Below are 18,455 nucleotides of genomic sequence, written 5' to 3' on the forward strand. Positions count from 1 at the left end.
CAACTGTGCTTCAGTGAAAATTCTGCGACGAACCAATACCACTCTTGGATATTGTGTCCTCTGGGTAACTGGTTGCCTGGTGCAAGAGCCAAGTGGTCACATTATCCAAGTGTAACGTTAATTCAACTTTGAAGCAATGTTATCAACATTGAATAAATGTTATACTTGAATATATCGGAACTAAAAGTTAGGAGAATAAGAGGTGACATAATTATCACTAACAAAATATTGTGACTAATCTAACAAAGGGAGGAAATGGTCTAAGCTACTCTATCCTTTCTGAGCTGTATCTTATGGTCTCAATAAACGTACTTGAACTGGACTCTAAACAAATAATATTTTTAAATCCACAACAAGAAGTTATAGCTTCAAATTAAGAAAAATGTACTGAAAATCTAGCATAAATTCTCTCCTGCAAATGGTGATTCAGCAGATGGAATGAGGGCGGTATATGCCAAAACTAACAGCAGCATTAAAACTTGATACTGAATGACCATAATTATGAGGGAAATGGGGCACTACTAGCACACTAGCATGGAAGGAAGCTAGTTAGTAGAATGCTAGTTAGGGACTGTGAATTAGGCTGGAGGAAAGCTACTGGTGCTGTAGTTCCGCAAGGCTTGGTACTAGCTCCAGTAATGTTCATATTAATAACCTACCTGAAGGGATGGAGAGGTATCTGAATGTTTGCATAAAAGTATTTAGCTACTGGGAAGAACAGATGTAAAGGACTGTCTTGCCCCTCAAAATAGCCTAGATAAAATAATTAAATGGAACAAAACATGGCAAATGGAATTTTAACATGGGTAAATGCCTTGTAATAAAGTGTGGGAAAGGTGATATCAGATTGCATTCATGTTATGAATTATGTGGAAAGATGCTACTGAATGGAAGTAATTTTCTTCAAGAAGTGCCGGACCAACCGGGTTGTGGTGGGTATGTGGGCCTTCGAACCGCTCCAAGCAACAGTCTGGTGGACCGAGCTCTCACAAGTCAAGCCCGAGGCCAGGCTTGGGGAGTAGAAAAACTCCCAGAACCCCATCAAGCAGGTAATGCTGCCATGGCAAGAGACTTTGGAATGATAATGGATATTAAACTCATGCCAAAGGACCATATTAATCCTCAAATTGCTCACCTATTTGAAAATCCTACCCCATGGTGTGCCTAAAAAAGAAAGTATTGGAAACCATTCAAGAACTACTCAGTATTACATTTGGTGATTTGTGCACAAGAGGAAACTCACAGCAATTGGAGTAGTGTTAGGCTTAAGGGAATAGTCAGAGGGTCCTGTGTTGTGGTGGCAAATGTCAAAATTGTCTTCAGTCACGTGAATGGAGAAATTCTTAAAAGAAAATCATAAGCTCCATGAGAAAAGCAATAATATGCAACAGGTCCATTATGGTATATGGTCCATTCTTAAAAACAAAACAAAAAGTACCTAAAAAAAAGATGCAAAGACCTGCTTTTAAATTGCTCCCAGACCCGAGATATAAAAGCTACGAATCCATTGCTGGAGTTGCTAAATACTATATAACAAAACTAGTAATGAAAAAAGAGAGAGGAGATTTTGTACTTGTGGTCAATTCTGAGGGAGTGTAAAAGATGTGAAATTATTAACACTTTGTGTTATGAGGATAGTGGTTCAAATTATAGAAATTCATTGTCAAAAATTTCCGACGAGTGGTAGATGGAATAACTTGAATGGCATGTGCTGGTATTGTTGGAATTTTCAAAACTCTCTATGACAGACTATAAGGAAGATGGCCTTATAGGAGCTATGAGCTTAGCTCCTATTCTGTTATATTAACAGTATCCCTTCCCCTTCTCTCTCTTCCCCTCTTCCCTTACTCCTCTTCCATTTGTTCATTAATTTTTAGTTACACTTTCAACGCTTATTCTTTCAGCCTGACAGCGAAGAAGGGAACGAGATGGTGTTTTGTGATTCGTGCAACATATGTGTTCACCAAGCGTGTTACGGGATCACAGCCATCCCCTCGGGCTCCTGGCTCTGTCGTACTTGCTCACTAGGCATCAAACCTGACTGTGTTCTCTGTCCCAACAAAGGTAAGTCAAATCTGCACACATACTTTTTGATGTTGGCGGACTGAGGAGCAAAGTTAATTGTTTAGGTGTGCAGTACAGTACTGTAATTTACTGTGTCATTGCTAAGGTGTACATTAATTATTAGTAAATGGTAAGGATGCCAGTTGGTTACCTTGAGGTGCTTCTGGGGCTTAGCAGCCCCGCGGCCCGGTCATCGACCAGGCCTCCTGGTTGCTGGACTGGTCAACCAGGTTGGTGCAGCATTGAAGAGTGTGGTAATATTGTTGCTCCTTGGCTACTGAAGCAAATTATTTGTGTTTCAAGAAGAACACACTTGGAACACTAGTGTCTTAATAATGATTTGGAAACCTTATTTTATGAATTCAAAGTGAAGTTTTATGTATAAAATAACCACATCTAGTCTGTAGTTGCAGTTTTTAATAATATATTAAAATATGCTGATTACCAAAGTGTCGACACTTGTGAAGAGATCAACGATCTAAGTGCTCGTTGAAAGCACTTAGTTATTAATGGGAGCCCTAATAGTCTTGCGTTTAGCAGGGATTAACATTTCTTGGGACTGTTGGCCCACAGGTTGAAAGGGGGAAGGTTATATAGTCTTTTTCCCTACACTTCATGGTTGTATTTATACTCCATCTTTTGAGTCCGTAACTGTATGCTGGAGCTGGAATTCTCTGTCGGTCGTGTTTCCTTGGTACCTTGTTCCAAGGCCGGGGGGGCTGGGATGTGGGGCTCGGCCAGTTTGATCCCTGCAAATACACAATGTAACGGTCCCTATGATTCTCTTGTTACAACTTGTAATAAATTTGTAACAAGTTGTAACTTGTAATAAAGTTGTTACATCTTGTTATAACGTTTGTATAATGTATTAGAACGTTGTTACAACTTGATATATTGGTTGTTACAACTTGTTAGGTGTTAACACTTTCGCGCTCTCGGCGCTCAAAAAAAAACAATACCCCAGATGCTTTCGGCACTTCGCACGCCTACGCGGTAAGACCGAAAAAGTGTACACTCTTTTGACTGTCCTGACAACAATTGAAGGCGCACGTATTTAAATTTGGTATCACTGTATTCGCAATGAAATTGTCTATAAGAGCATACCTATAAAATGCCGCCCAAGCATAAGGAGTATCAACACCAAATAAAAAACTATGCAGATCACTCGCCGAGAGCGCCAAACAGCAACAAAATGTTTCCACTCTCTTAATGGTTGCGAAGCCTACAGTTGTCCTACATCGCTAATTTTGGTGTCATTGGAATCGCAATAAAATTCTCTACACGGACATATGCATATGAATGTTTAATATAGGTAATTGCCCACCCGCAAGAGTGTGTGAAGTGGAGAGTAGTTAGCCGCGAGCGCACTGGCGAAAACACAGGGGGGAAATCATGCTTGGAAAGTGTATACGTTTCCTGAACCTACTTTTCTATGTACGTATTTCTTTTTTATACCAATGTGTTCGCAATAAAATTTTCTATAAGATGAACTGTATAACATTTGTACAAAGCATGTGTAAGAGAAGCGCCAAATATAGAACCACGTCGCTCAGTATGCGTTCGCGGCAGAAACGAACGCATTGTTTTCGTTCGTTTGATGTTTGTCATGTTTATACTTGTTGAAACATTTTATAATTTGTATGACAGTGATCGCAGTAAAATTCCCTACACAGACATATACATAACATATACAAATATTTCCCACGTGTTGGATATATCAACGGCTAATGGGAACCCACTGCCACACGCTCGCCACACCCCCAAACATACTTTGTGTATTTTTTTTTTTACTCATAGAAGTTTATGTGATATAATATTCATTCTAGTACCAAAAAATTCGCAAATAAATTCTCTACAAAACAAAAGTATCCCCATCCATTTCGGTTAAAAAATGGAATTTATAGAAATATTTTTTCGATTGACGAGAAAAGTAGGCTGTTATGCGGAATCGTAAGAAAAAACAGGGACGAGTTATCTCTAATCTAAAGCGCGAAAGTGTTAAGACCTGTTTGAACATTGTAGCGACGTCGTTGTTTCGTCGTGCATTTGGCGGGATGTGGATCCACATACACATGATATGCACAAAGACTGTTATTACCGTCTTTGGCAATATGCCTACAGCTACTGTACTAGTCAGGCTTAGGGGTTTCTGGAGATGTTGGTTGCTTGAAACCTCTTTGATTTTCTCTGTCCTTGCCAGGCCTGTGTGATTCTTGAGCACCTTTGTTTGCTATGTTACTCTTTCCCCAGGCTCTGAATTTATAACCCTCCTCACCCCATGAATCAGCCCTGCCGTCTTTCTTTGTTTCATTATTAAACTTACTTTCATCAAAAAGACAGTTTCCTCCAAGGTGTCATTGGCATACATTGAGTACTAATAATACATTGGGTACTACTGGTATTTAGTACTGGGAAGGGGTCAGGACAAGGATTTGGGATGGGACAAGAGGAAATTTATCATATTAAGAATGGTTAAAAGATATAGTTATATATTGGGCTTCAAAATATCCACTGATGATTGTTTCATCACATGGTACATAGGAACTAAAAGTGTGTATAAATTGCCATCCACATTTCCATGGAAATAAACATTCCATGGAAATAAACATTCCATGGGAATGAGACCCATACATTCTGGACTGAATGGGTCTTGAACCGCGGAACCCAAGGCATGTGAGGCCGTAGCACTATGACCATATGTGGCCATATGGCCACTATCAACTAGGCTATGAGCAGTCGTAAAAAGGAAAGTATAGAATGTAAATAATGTAGCGTATGGTGTATTTTCTTTGAATTTTCAAATGTGAATGCAAAAGCACATGGCTCACGGGAATGGGTGGGATCCAATTAGGTCACACAGTGTGAAAGTTAACATGTAAAAAAACTAATTATTTTGGCAGGCAAATAAAGCATTTTAGCATTTGATACTTGTTAAACTATTTGGAACAAGATTGATTTATTTTATGCTATTAATGCTTTGTTTTTGTGTAAAAATAGACCTCTGGCATCACCACCTAGTACAGTATGCTGGGCTGGTAATTTGACCAACCATACATATAACTGTATCTGAATATCCTCCTGTTTAGGTAATACAGGTGCTTACAGTAACAGTGAGAACCATCGTACATATATATTGACGTAAAAGGCAGTTAGAAGGTATAAATTGGTACTATTGAATTTGGACAAACCGGGAAAGGTTTTGTATTTGTTGCCAAGAAAACCTTAACTATCCTTCCTAGGCCTAATCCACAGTATCTGAGGCTTAATATAGTACATATATATATGTGCTATACTAGGCCTAGAAAAGTTTAAGTTTGTTTTTCAGTTTCATTTTTTTGGACCATAAAGTAAATACATGTACTGTAGTATCAAACTCTATTATCTAATTGTCAGTTACGTCTATGTATGTATGATGGTCCGCATAGTTACAATAAGGACTATCTGAACAGGCAGATGGGTTGGAATGTCTGGTGGTTTGTTGTTTGACGTAATCTAACTAATTTTCTTAGGTTTATTTACCTTTAGATTACAGTATATGTTGAGGTTTTTTATTCCATCCCAAGTAAGGAATGGTATATGAATGACGGTTTTTCAAGAACGCACTATTTGTACTGATGGGTGCTAAGGATGAGAGTCATTGAGTATCCTTAGTAGGGATACTGTACCTATAGTTTTTAATTTTTTTTTTATGATGTCCATGCAATGTCTGGAAACTTTTGCATATCGTTTTGAAACTTTAAAGTTTTGTATGGTGGTGGAGGGAAGATACTGTACTGTAGTAGCTACATCAGCATCCCTGGTGCTACCACAACATTCATGCACCTCGCATGACTAAGATGCTTCTCCTTGACCAATCAGCAAACAATGACTGGCGATCAGTGTCAGGTGGGTATACAATGCTGAGTCTGGTCTATGAGACTTGCCTATTGGTGACCCAAAGAGTGACAACACACCCAGGCCCTGACAGATTGGACAAACCACAATTTGGCCACTTGGTGGCCTTCCACTACTGCTGCTGCCCTTTATGTTGTTGCTTCATGGGGTGGGCCACTTTCTCCAATCTTGCCACAGCTGTAACTCCCATCATGGACATTTCTAGCTGTGCCTTTGTCAGGTACATCTTCCCGAGTCTCTGCACCCTGCTTTCCTGCTGACTCTCCATCACTGCCAGGCAATGCCGGACCTACAGCTGTCTAGGGATTCTTCCTTGTTGCCCTGATTAAATCCGACCAGCCGCCATCATACCTCTTTCCATCCAAGATGCCTCTGCACCGTGCGACATTTCTCAAACTGCGTTGCCTCCCATGGCCTTCCTGCACGTGTTCCGTCAACATGCTTACCACTTGTATCAGATAGCGCTGCTCCATCATTGTCCCAAGGAGAAATGATTCTCTTCTCTAATACTCCATCACTTTTACATGGTCCCACTGCACAGAGCCTGTCCGTATGTTGCCTGCTTCTGATACCGGATATACAGTAGCTGCTGCTCCAGTGACCCAGGAAACGACAACCACATTCTTTTTCTATACACAGATATCTCTTGCCATCGGGAAGGGGGAGCTCTGTAGTAGCTCTGTCAGCATCTGCATCCACACACTTTACTGGTCTAAGATGGTTTTCCTCAATTAGCAAGAAGTGATCAGTGACTGGAAGTTCTATAAGGCCGAGCCTGGCCTCGCAGAAATGGTATCACTACAGACCAGCTATGAGTAACTATTCTGCAAACAAGTACGCTTGCAACCAGTCTCGACCCTGCCAATCTCAACAATGGACTCTGCCACCAATCTGGCCATATGGTCCACAGTGTTCTGATGCCAACTTACCATACAGACTCTGCCTTCAAGTTGACCAGACATTCTGCAGTGCCCCAATGCTGTCTCATCAAACAGACTCTGTCGCAAGCTCGACCAGATACTCCACAGTGTCCCTACAGCATCTCACCATACAGGCTCTGGCTTGACCTGAAGCTCCTCAGTGTGCAGTTGCCACCATACAGACTGTGTCCAGACTGATTCTTTTTGGACTTGAGAATCTTGTGTACTTATGTGAGTTTGAAGTGCAGTAAAGCACCTAAAACATCTTAGGATGATATACGCCCCATTGGGTTGAACATCTTAAGATATGTGTAGTACAAAGGTTAATACTGCGGTACAAGTACAAGGTACTATTAGTAGTACTTGTGTGCTACTACAAGGTAGTACCTGTACTAGTGTACTACACTAAATGAATCGGTGTATAAATGAATAATGTCCAATAAAAGTGGCAACGTTTTGGTCCTTAGGTAATTTATTTTCAGCCCTGTTATTGTTACTTATTCTCAGTATTCTGTGTGTCAGTGATTTATTCATAGCAACATTAGCAAATTTGTAAATGATGCAAAATAGAGAGGGAAATATATTTAATGGAATGAAAATTGCAGGAAGATGTTTTAGATAAACTTTTAAAATACACGTAAGATTCACAGAGCGTAATCTTCTACGGACTCGTATGATTGTTAAATATATTTTAATGCTGCCAAATGCACGGTTTTGGGCTCAGATGATAACAAAAGTAACGGGATACAAGCCTAACAACAGTGAAGTTATTCAGATCTGAATGCGAGGAAGATCTGGGAGTTATAATAAATAGAGGCTTTAAGCCGGTGTATAAATATTCAAAATAATTCAAATAGGGTACTGAGAATCAGCTCAGTTTTGGGCTTGCACAAAGAAGGATGACAAAGTTAATACCAGAAATTGAAAATTTCCCCTATGAAGAGAGATTAAGAAATCCTAATTTCCATTCTTTATAAAAGGGAAAATTAAGGGAGGACATGTTATAGAAATGGATAAAAGAGTATAAGAAGATGGATACTTGTATTAATAAGGTGTTATATATACCTGTATATGTATAAAATAGAATACAAGACTATGGATAATACAAGTTCAGATACAGAAGAGAGACCTCGGTAAACACTGGTTTGAAAATAAGGTCATATATTTATTTATTTATTTATATACAAGAAGGTACATTGGGTTTGAGAGAATACATAGCATAGTATTTACAATCTTGTAAAGCCACTAGTACGCGCAGTGTTTCGGGCAGAATAATAATAATCCCATAATATATTTATGGGAATGGTCTGTAAGGTAATATAGACTATGGATTGGTAGGCAGTTTCAAGCACAAGTTTAGCATACAAGAGGTGACTTTAGTTGGGTATAAATAGGAACCTCCTCATATGAGCCAATAAGCTTTTTTACATTTTCCTTTATTCTTGCATACAGTATGATTTTCATATTTAACAAAGAACTGTCAATGAGAGATATTATACTACCTGTCTACAGTTCTAGATCATTAGCATTGTCAAATGCTAGTTGGACCTAACTTCCTTTTGAACACACAGCTCTTGTAACAGGTCTCTCTTTATTGATTGGTTGTCAACAAACCATTTTGATTGGTCGTCGGCAAGCCATATCTTTATGACAGCAATTCCGTAATACAGTGGAACCTCGATTAACGAGTGGTTCTATTAACGAGTTTTTCCAGTAACGAGCAAGCCACTCGCAGCAAATTTGTCTCTATTGACGAGCTCGCCTCTATTAACGAGCAAAACCACATGGTGCTTCCTAGCATCTCGCGGGTTCTCGCAAATTCTCGGACGCCTCCGACGCCAGTGCTGTTGTTGTATTGCACACGACAAGCATCCCTCTGGATTTATTTGAGCTTTTCTTTGGGTTTTTAGTGGTTTTGCGACTACAATTTGTAACACACGATGTCTCCAAAGAAGCTGCTTGCTAAAGATAGTGTTGTCAAGAGGAAGAAAGACACAATTACTGTGGATTTAAAGAAGGAAATTATAGCAAAGCATGAGTGTGGTGTCTGTGTGATTGATCTCACAAGGGAGTATGGCAGGTCCTCATCAACAATTTACACCATTAGTAAGGGAATGAGGAGGTAAGGGAGGATGCTGCCTCTTCCACTGAGATCAGGGAAGTGTTTGGAATGTTTGAAAAGGTGAACGCATTCTTGGAAAAGCTGCCCTGATAAAGCAGTGACAACCCGGCGTGTGAAAATGTTTAATTAATTTATCACTTTGTGATAACACTGTATGAAAGTGTTATCACTTTCGCAGGTATATGTCGCTTGAACGTGACACACTCTTTTTCTCTTGAATGCACCCAAACACCGCGCTCAAGCGTCATTTGAGCAAATATTTCTATAAAATCCAATTCTTATCCAATCGACTTGGGGATTGTATACATGTTTGCCATGAAATTTCTGTTTTCTTTAATAACCACATTGCCTATTTGAGAAAACGGCATTGTATTGTATCTTCGTGGTAAGACTATTATATTTTTGACACAACGAGTGTAATCGACGTAGTTTTTTATTTGGTGCTGGTCTAACGCATCCTTGTGTGACATTTGAAATGAAATTCCCAAGAAGAGAGAGTCCGCCTGACTCAGAGGTGATTTCTCCTTCCACACCATAACCCCTCTCCTCCTTCCCACCTCCCCATCGTCTCCCTCAAGCCAGCAATTACTATTCATAAGGTAAAGTAAATATTAAAACACTACAACAAAACATTTATATTTACATGTGCAGTATTATATTTACATAAAAAAAAGTCATACAAGTATGGATGTTTTTGGGAGTGGAACGGATTAAATTTATTTCCTTTATTTTAAATGGGGAAATTTGTTTCTTAAGACGAGTTTTCCAGGTAACGAGCTCGGTGCCAGAACGGATTAAACTCGTTAATAGAGGTTCCACTGTAATACGTATTCAGCTAGTAGTATCCCAGTTTCCCTGCTGATGACTATTTTATTTGATTTAGGTGACCTACCACACAATTATATACATCACTCATTCTTAAGTTATATTTTCTCAAAATTCTATATATATATTTTTTTTTTTGGTAAAGACAGAGAGGACAGTGAAATGCAAATTTATGAAAAAAAAAAAGGGGAAAGATCTAATGTTCTTACCTGAGTGGACGGTTCTCCTACGACAAAGAAAGATCATTCGTCTGTGAATTATTTCTTCAGGTATAGGTGTGGACAAGAAGCCAAGCAGCACGTTGCATTGAGTGCGGGGTGGATGAACACTCAAGATACGTCTTGAGCATTTCCTCCATACACATTTTAGCTTTCCAAGGTCAGCATTTTGCAAGTCCCATAGTTCCCAACCATGCTAATTGAGACATTAAATAACTGTTCTTTCAATCAGGTGTCGAGATGACTAAATTCAATAAGAATGACATTTGTTCTGACTTTTCACTCTTAGATGGCAACTACAACATTTTCCAGCGTGCTCTCTTGAACATGACCGAGATATGCTTACTGGAATTTTTCTTCCTAGTAGTTTTAGTTCAAGACTTGGATTGAATGGGAGATTATATTCTGCATTACTGTACATCTTTACATATGGTGCTTTTAGTACCGTATCTTATATGTCTTAGTATCTTTGGATCTTCGGTAGGTACTGATAGAGCTTCTTAAATTATCACAAGACAACATAGTCCCAGGCTGAGCTTGGGTAGTACCAGAACTCATAATCCGTTCTAAGTATACTCCAGATATACTCCAGGTATACTCCAGGTAACTAGATCATCAGCATATCAAAAAAATATTAGAATGGGTACTGCTAATGCAACACTCGACTCTAGAATATAAAGTCTCTCAATATTGGATCAAGGTGACAAAAAACTAATATACTGTACACCTAACAATTTTGTGGAAAATGTTCAAGAGGACATTATATCATTTCATAGCTCATTTACATACCTATTAAGATATACAGTATAAAGATATCTAGCAGTTATAGGATGTTTCTTTTAACCATTTGGCTGCTCGATTTTTTCAGGCCTGTGTCTACCAAGGGACTAAATGCAACCTAAAAACTGCTTTAGAAAATACATTCCAATAACACAAACTTAGGTTGTGTTCAAAAGACATAATATCAATACAACTCTATCATTAATTGTCGTTAATCCTATTAAAATTGCGAACGACAGTAACGCGGGTAATTCATTCACCTGGACCTTCGAAGACTTGAATCCAGGACCACAGAAGCGGAAGCCCGTAGCTTTACTAACTAATGTTGTAGTTGGTAGAGCCATGGGCTTCCACTTCTGTAATCTTATTTATTTTTGTTTGTGGTTGGGAGGGAGGAGGTGAATTTTGGGGTTATTTGTTTTCTCACTTTTTATTATATTATGTAGAAAAATATGCTTTGGATATAACAATGAAAATAATTGGAAATGTTTGATGCGTTTTTATATATTTAAAACCACAATTTAATTCTGCTCTTAATTTCCATCTTTACATTGATTTGTGTTTTGTCGTTGACTTCTGTTGCTTTCTCGTTGACCTGTGTTGCTTTCTCATTGACCTGTGTTGCTTTCTTGTTGATCTGTGTTGCTTTCTTGTTGATCTGTGTTGCTTTCTCGTTGACCTGTGTTGCTTTCTCGTTGACCTGTGTTGCTTTCTCGTTGACCTGTGTCGCTTTCTCGTTGATCTGTGTTGCTTTCTCATTACTGGCAAAGTAGGGAGAAGAATGTGTTAACCTCCTAACCAACAGAACCTGTAGTGTAATTGCCAACAAAGTAAAATCTAGATCATCCAATGAGAAAAGCTCGGTCCCGCAAAGTACTGTGCTTGTTCGGTACTTTTTCTTGTCCTCATATCAGACATAGACAAGGATACAAACTATAGCACTGTATCATTCTTTGCAGACGATACTAGGATTTTCATGAGTCGACAATGTAGGGGACAAAGTAAACCTCCAATCTGATGTTAATCGAGTGTTTCAAGGGCCAAATAAATTAATATGTTTAATGTGAATAAGTTCCAGTTACAGTACTGTGCTATGGAAAAAACTAAGATACCGAAACAGACACCACATATAAAATGGAGTCATCCCACAATACTGAAAGAGAAAGCAATGTAAAAGATTTAGTAGTAGTCATGTCAGAAGAACTTATTTTTAAAGAACACAACAAAGTTGCTGCAAGAAAAATGACAGGTTGGATACCAAGAACCTTTCCAACGAGAGATACCATATCAATGACGATACTTTTCAAGACACCGGTGCTCTCCAGAGTGGAATACTGTTGCACACTAGCAACAGTTAGTGATAGGTGGGTGTGTTGGGTTTGTGCATTTTAAGACCCCTTATTTTGTTCGTTGTGGCGACTCCTGAGAACAAGCTGGGTGGTGTGTGGAGCAAGTCACCTGCAGAGATATTTGGTCCATACCTAGCCCTGGAATGTGTCCTAGCCAGTCTGGAATAGTATTGTTGCCGAGTTTGGTATTGGCAGTGAGAAATTATGCATAGAAACAAGCTTATTATTTTGGTATAGAAATGTCTCTTGATGATACAGTAACTCATCATGTATTATACTTTGTTTTATAATAAACACAGAATGTTCTTAATTTGGGTCTCACAACTCATGAAATTTTGTTTAGGCATTTTTCCATCCATGAATTTTAAATGCAATTTTGATATAGGTCAGAGTAACATAGGCTCCTCCTCCTATTGAATTAAAGAATGAATATAAACTCATTTAAATGTGTTCTATTATGAGGTCTTCTGGTGACAGTTCACTATCCAATACCATCCCTAGATTTTTTTCTCTTGCATGAGTTCTTTTTTTAGTCTTTTTTTTTTTATAAGATGAACATGTCTGGTTTCATTTATTCCACATATCATCACATGTCACCTATCTATATTGAATTTCATTTTCCATGTGTTGCGCCATCCATTTATTTTGCCGAGGTCATGTTGAAGGGCAAGACAGTCATCTAGGCACAGTATGTACGTGTTGTATTCGATAGCCAGAACCACACTGCTAGGTTTAAAAGGCAGATCTGTTGACCAGACAACACACTAGAAGTTGAAGGGACGACGACGTTTCGGTCCGTCCTGGACCATTCTCAAGTCGATTGTGACTTTCGATTCTCAAGTCGATCACAATCGACTTGAGAATGGTCCAGGACGGACCGAAACGTCGTCGTCCCTTCAACTTCTATTGTGTGGTCTGGTCAACATCCTTCAGCCACATTATTGTGACTCATCGCAAGCCAGATCTGTTTTGCTTAAAAGCAATTTTGTATACAGTGTTTTCAAATATATCTGATACTAGGCTTCAGTTAATAAAAATAACACATTACTGTATATGGATTATATTTATTATTAACTTTAACTAGTTTTACCTACTTTAGGGTAAATTTTAAAATTAATAGGGATAATTGTATTAGGTAAGGCTTCTGAGTTAGTTTTTGGTTCATATTTAAAAAATACTTATAATTTTCATTAAATTTAACATCTCTATCACTACATATATATCTGTCTGTCTGTCTATCTTAGGTTCTTCTTCACTTGGGATGGAAGTTGAAAATGAGCTCTCCAAAGTTCATTTTATACTTATAATGGGCTGGACGCATTACGCAAGTTTATCTTAGCATTGTGAGAGGCAGAGGGAAAGTGAATACAAAAGAACAACGCAGCTGTGTATAATCCATTCGGGTGTGCTGAGAAGCGAGATGGTTTACCGTGTTGTGAGGACAAGGTAATCTGGTCCTGCATTCTCATTGGTCGGCTAATGAAAGGACGTACCTAGGTATGAGGTGGCTGTTGATAATTGGATGAGTGTGTTTGATGTAATGTGCTTCTGCTATGTCCAAGTTCCTTTTGTTGCTGTATCTATTGATTATTTTGGTGTTGCAGGTCAGATTTTTTCTGGTGATGGTCTGGTTGTGTAGAAGTGATGTGATCTTTGATAGAGCCTTGTTGTTTGTTCATAGTTATGCTCCTTGGAAGAGATGATGATGTCTTGCCTGTATATTGAGATCATTGGGACTGACGGTCCTCAAAGAGGCATGTAAATGTAAAGACAACATTAGTCTCTTTCAGGGCATTGCATTTGTTTGGAAAGTTCTTCATGAACAAGTTAGTGGTCTCCTCACTCTTGTAGTAAATGGTCAGTTGTATCTCATGTTTACTGTTTGTCAACTAATGTAAGTGTTTGAGGACTCTTTCTCTCCATCTTTGTGAGCCGTAGAATACTACTTCCTGTAATTGAGTTTTATAGGTGGGACAGGTTCTGTAGTGTTAACTTCATCAGTTTGTAGCATTGTAGTTAACTTTTTTTTTGTTTACAACCTCTTCCTCATATCCGTTAGCGTATCCATTGTTTACAAGGATGTCTCCCTCTACTGAATTCATCATCATCCTGCTTCTAACTGGAGGTGTCTGAAAGAGCATGGTTGATGTAGTTATCAACAACACTTCCTTGAATTGGTCAAGGTACTTGCTAGTAGCATGAAAGAATATTCTTGCGTTAGTTTCTTTAGAGTAACCAGAAGTGTTGAAGCAGCCGTTCAAATACGCTTCAAACCAAAATTATCTGCGGACTTTAAATTTGGAAAAAATACACGATTGGTGGAATAAACTGAGTCAAGTGGTTAAACAACTTATTTTGCCAAGCATAATACTTTGTGATTACGCAGGCTTCCAAAGTTGAGTTGTCCTCTTCACATCAATCATTTTCCTCATTTTATTTTGTCCCATATAAATTACTCAAAGATATTGGCACATTATTGGCAAAATAAGCAAGACATTAATTACAAACATTGCACTAGTTTTTGGACAGTTTTATCAATTGGCAAAGATTGTATACAAAAATTTCTGGGAGAGCTCCTATTGGTGGCTCCTTGGTGCTTGCTACCTGGATAGTTCCACCCAATTCAGTTCACGGGAGGCACTTTGTGAGTTATATAAGCCCGCCGGGGACCCGAGGCCAAAACTCGGTTCCTTCTAAAGAGGCACAAGGAATGGGCGATGCTAGATTAGTAGCCAAGAAAAGACTACCTGAAAGGTGGGCGAACTAAAACATGCAAACAGCAAGGTAAACAACGCATAGAAAATGGGACAGTGAGGTTCCAAGAACTGTTTCATGACCACTCGTTCATGAAGCAGTTCTCACCTTCTCTCTCAGTTCTCTCGTTCTCTCTCAGTTCTCTCATACAACCTGTGCACACCAGTGGACTGTGCACCTTCCTCTTCGATCCACCAACCCTGATACGTCACTTATTGTCTGGCCCTTACATTTTTTATGTACACTGCTGTGCTCCTCATTTCTGGCATCTATTCAAGTCCAGGCTATTCAGATAAGTGCTGGCTATCCTGGACACTCTTCTGTTATGCAGGGGGCCTTTTGCTTATGTATTTGTTACATGTTTTAAGTGTTTGCTTCACGATGTGTATTTTTTATGCCTCGCTTCTTGTGTGACCGATTAACTGTTCACCTCGAACTGCACCTGCCTAGAATGTTCATCTCCAAGTGTTTGCTGGGGTTGCTCCTGCCTAGCCAGAGTTGTCTTCTTTGGTGGGTTTGCGTGGCTGTGTGAGAGGCTGGCTTCAGGTTGGAAGGGTTTTTGCACATGGGTCACACAAGGTGTTAGCTTCCTTGTTATTTGCCATGGCACTCAAACCCTTTAACGGCCACCTATGTCATTAGGCTGTTTTTGGTGTTCGTAATACATATTTGGCATCCAGCCCCCTGTTCCTGGTGTTTCCTGCTTGTTCTGCCCCATCGTATCTGGCAAGCTTTTTGCAGCTTTCAGGGTTTTTTTATGGACCAGCCCTCTAATTCTGCTCTCACAAGGTGAGAGTTTGTTGGATGGCCATCAATCTTATATTCCAATAGCCATAGGTTACTACCACCTACAGTGTTAATACACTGCCTTAGGACCTATGACATTTGTCATCATGACATTTCTCTTACGGAATCACCTCGTGCCCAGAGGGGTTGAGTCTTTATCAAGTGGGGGGGGGGTCCATCCTCTTCACCTCTTTCTCTTCCTTTTTTTTCTTTTCTTTCTCTCCTGCCCAACACGGTGTGTATTTGGTTGCTTTAGGATCCTTACCAGGATCAGGTAAGGATCCCAAAAGCAAAGTGTCGCTCGTCTTCTGGATTCTCCGGGTTTGACTCTTATGTTTGGTTTGTGTTCAGGACATGTTGAGCATTTTGGCACATGGCTTCACTTGTTTTTGACCCATTGTCAAATGGTAGACTGTCGACGATATGTCCTTTTATTGGTTTTGTGAGGCATTTGGCTAACTTGAGGTGGATCTTTTTTTTCGGCATGGAGCCGGTGGCTTCTAGTTAACGTGATCCCTTCCCTGATTGCGAGGCTCTCACTGTGGGTGCCTTCCGACTGGACTGCGGTTGGTATGGTGTTTCTTTATCTTTTCCTCTGGTTCATCTGTTGCTCCAGGTTTCTTATAGACTAGAGACTTTCTCTGACAAGGCTCTCCTGATGGCTCCCTTATGGCTAGCCTAACCATGGTTTCCAGCCTTATGAACTCGTTGTCTGAACTTGTGTCGTTTTCTGTGGCTCCACCTTTTTTAGCAGATAATCCCAGAGATGTTTCTCAATGGTTTGAGGTACTCTGCCCATCAACATATTTGGCATAATGCTCTTGTGTAATGCTGTTTGTACTGCCTAGAGGTAGGCAGTCTTTTGGTGTCTTACCTGCAGATTTTGGTACAGCGACAGTATGATGTTTCTTGGTGCACCTTCCATCAGCCTTGACTTCTGTGCCTGCAGTCCTATTGTTGATGGACAGGCTTCGCAGGCTGAATATTGTTGCCATGTATCATTAAGCCTTGGCTGAGCTGCTTCATGAACGGGTAGTTCATGAGTCCCGGATTTTCAGTCCTATTTTCTATGGTTTGTTTACCTTACTGTTTGTATGGTTTAGTTTGTCAAGCTGGCCTTTCTTTGGTTAGGGTGAGCTAAGATTCCCCCTTCCCCTTGTGCCTCACTAATTAAAGGGGACCAGGTTTTGTCATCTAGTCTCCAGTAGGTTTACAGGATTCACAAAGGCTGGGCATGGATTGAATTGGATGGAGTTGGATGGAGTTTGCCATATAACAAGCATCGAGTAGCCAGCAAGAACCGTCCCGAAAAAGGTGTTTTGTTACATTTAACACTAGTTTCATGTATGGTGAGTCATTAGATGAGGGTGTCACATGTAGCTTGATACCTCAGGTGGCTTAATAAACATTTAGGCGGTGTGATGGAATCAAACCTCCATTCCTGAAATCTTCAGGCACGTGCACTACGGTCTGAACCACGATAGGTCTAAGAGTATCCGAACCAGAAGTATATTTAAGCCCATCATCGTTAAGTGGTAGTGTATGTGCCTGAGGAATTTAGGGATTCAGGCTCGATTCCATCATACAGCTTCAATATTTCCTCATAAATTCATCACATTATTGTGATTTCATCATTTAAGTGGGGGTGTTACTTGTCCTATAATGTAATATGAGTAGTGGGTTAGGGTAAAGTGAGTGGCGTATCGTGATGGTCTCCTCCCTGGGCTGATCACCTATAGCTAAATGGCATTCTTTGCCTTTTTACTAAATGTAGACATTTTTCTCTTGCCTGGTCTAGCTAGGAATGTGAGCCGGGTATTATGGGTTAATTTGCTCTGCTGATTATATTATATGTATGGGGTTTACTTATTCAGATTTTTGTAATAAATATTGTAACCTTTTCCATTCTTAATTGTGTGTCTTATGGTGAATATCAGTGCCACCATTTCATTATGCACTCTTTTTTTTTTTTTTCTCCATCCTCGGCATCAGTAATTCTATATATTTTTTGTACTTGAAGGTTTCATAGCACGGACGCATTAAGTATTTACCTTCTCCATTTGTAGCTGGGAGTCAAACTATACATCTATGCACATCTATACATCTATACAAACTATACATCTAAACTATACATCTATGCACATCTCTTGGGATTAGTGGTTGTAACTTGCCAGTTGAACAAGCAAGTACAGTACATTGACTCTCCACTGATGCGTCTTTGGGTTCTTTTCTATTATCTTTGTGCCACGACAAGTGAACTTTAAGGAATTAATTTCTTTTCCTTTTTCTAACAAGCTTATAGCATTTATATTATTTGTGCACTAACAATTATTACAGTAGCATACAGTATTGCTACCACGGTATTAAGATTTGCAGGCAGAGAAGGTGTTGGTAATTGATTACAATACAGTATACCTTTTCTTAATTTGTTTAATGATGTGTGTACTAATAATTTATTTTATATCAACAGGAGGTGCCATGAAGTCCACTAAATCTGGACAAAAATGGGCTCATGTGGCATGTGCTCTTTGGATTCCTGAAGTGTCGATTGGTTCGGTCGAAAGGATGGAACCTATCACAAAGATCCCTAACATACCGGTGAGCTGTGTAATATGTTTGACGTTTATTCATTTGCTGAATAGATTAGGTTGCAGTTCATGCATCGGGGTCCCGGCGTGCAACCCACCCTACTTAGACACCCAACTCACAGCTATGAAAATAAAAGAATTAATGACATGTTGGT

General features: G+C 39.4%; 1 protein-coding gene across 3 annotated transcripts in view; it reads left to right on the forward strand.

The window, feature by feature from the left end:
* rno (PHD finger protein rhinoceros) overlaps window positions 1–18,455 on the forward strand; it is a 60,847-nt gene that overhangs the window by 25,511 nt on the left and 16,881 nt on the right. For 2 of the 3 annotated variants that reach the window (XM_045768567.2, XM_045768569.2), the window contains exons 6-7: window positions 1,905–2,064; window positions 18,183–18,310. In XM_045768567.2, the coding sequence (XP_045624523.1) occupies window positions 1,905–2,064; window positions 18,183–18,310 (288 nt within the window). Of the gene's footprint in view, window positions 1–1,904; window positions 2,065–13,487; window positions 13,619–18,182; window positions 18,311–18,455 lie in introns of those variants that run through there. The other variant, XM_045768570.2, reaches the window with a different exon arrangement.

This window comes from Procambarus clarkii, chromosome 61, assembly GCF_040958095.1.
Source record: "Procambarus clarkii isolate CNS0578487 chromosome 61, FALCON_Pclarkii_2.0, whole genome shotgun sequence".
NCBI classification, from domain to species: domain Eukaryota; kingdom Metazoa; phylum Arthropoda; class Malacostraca; order Decapoda; family Cambaridae; genus Procambarus; species Procambarus clarkii.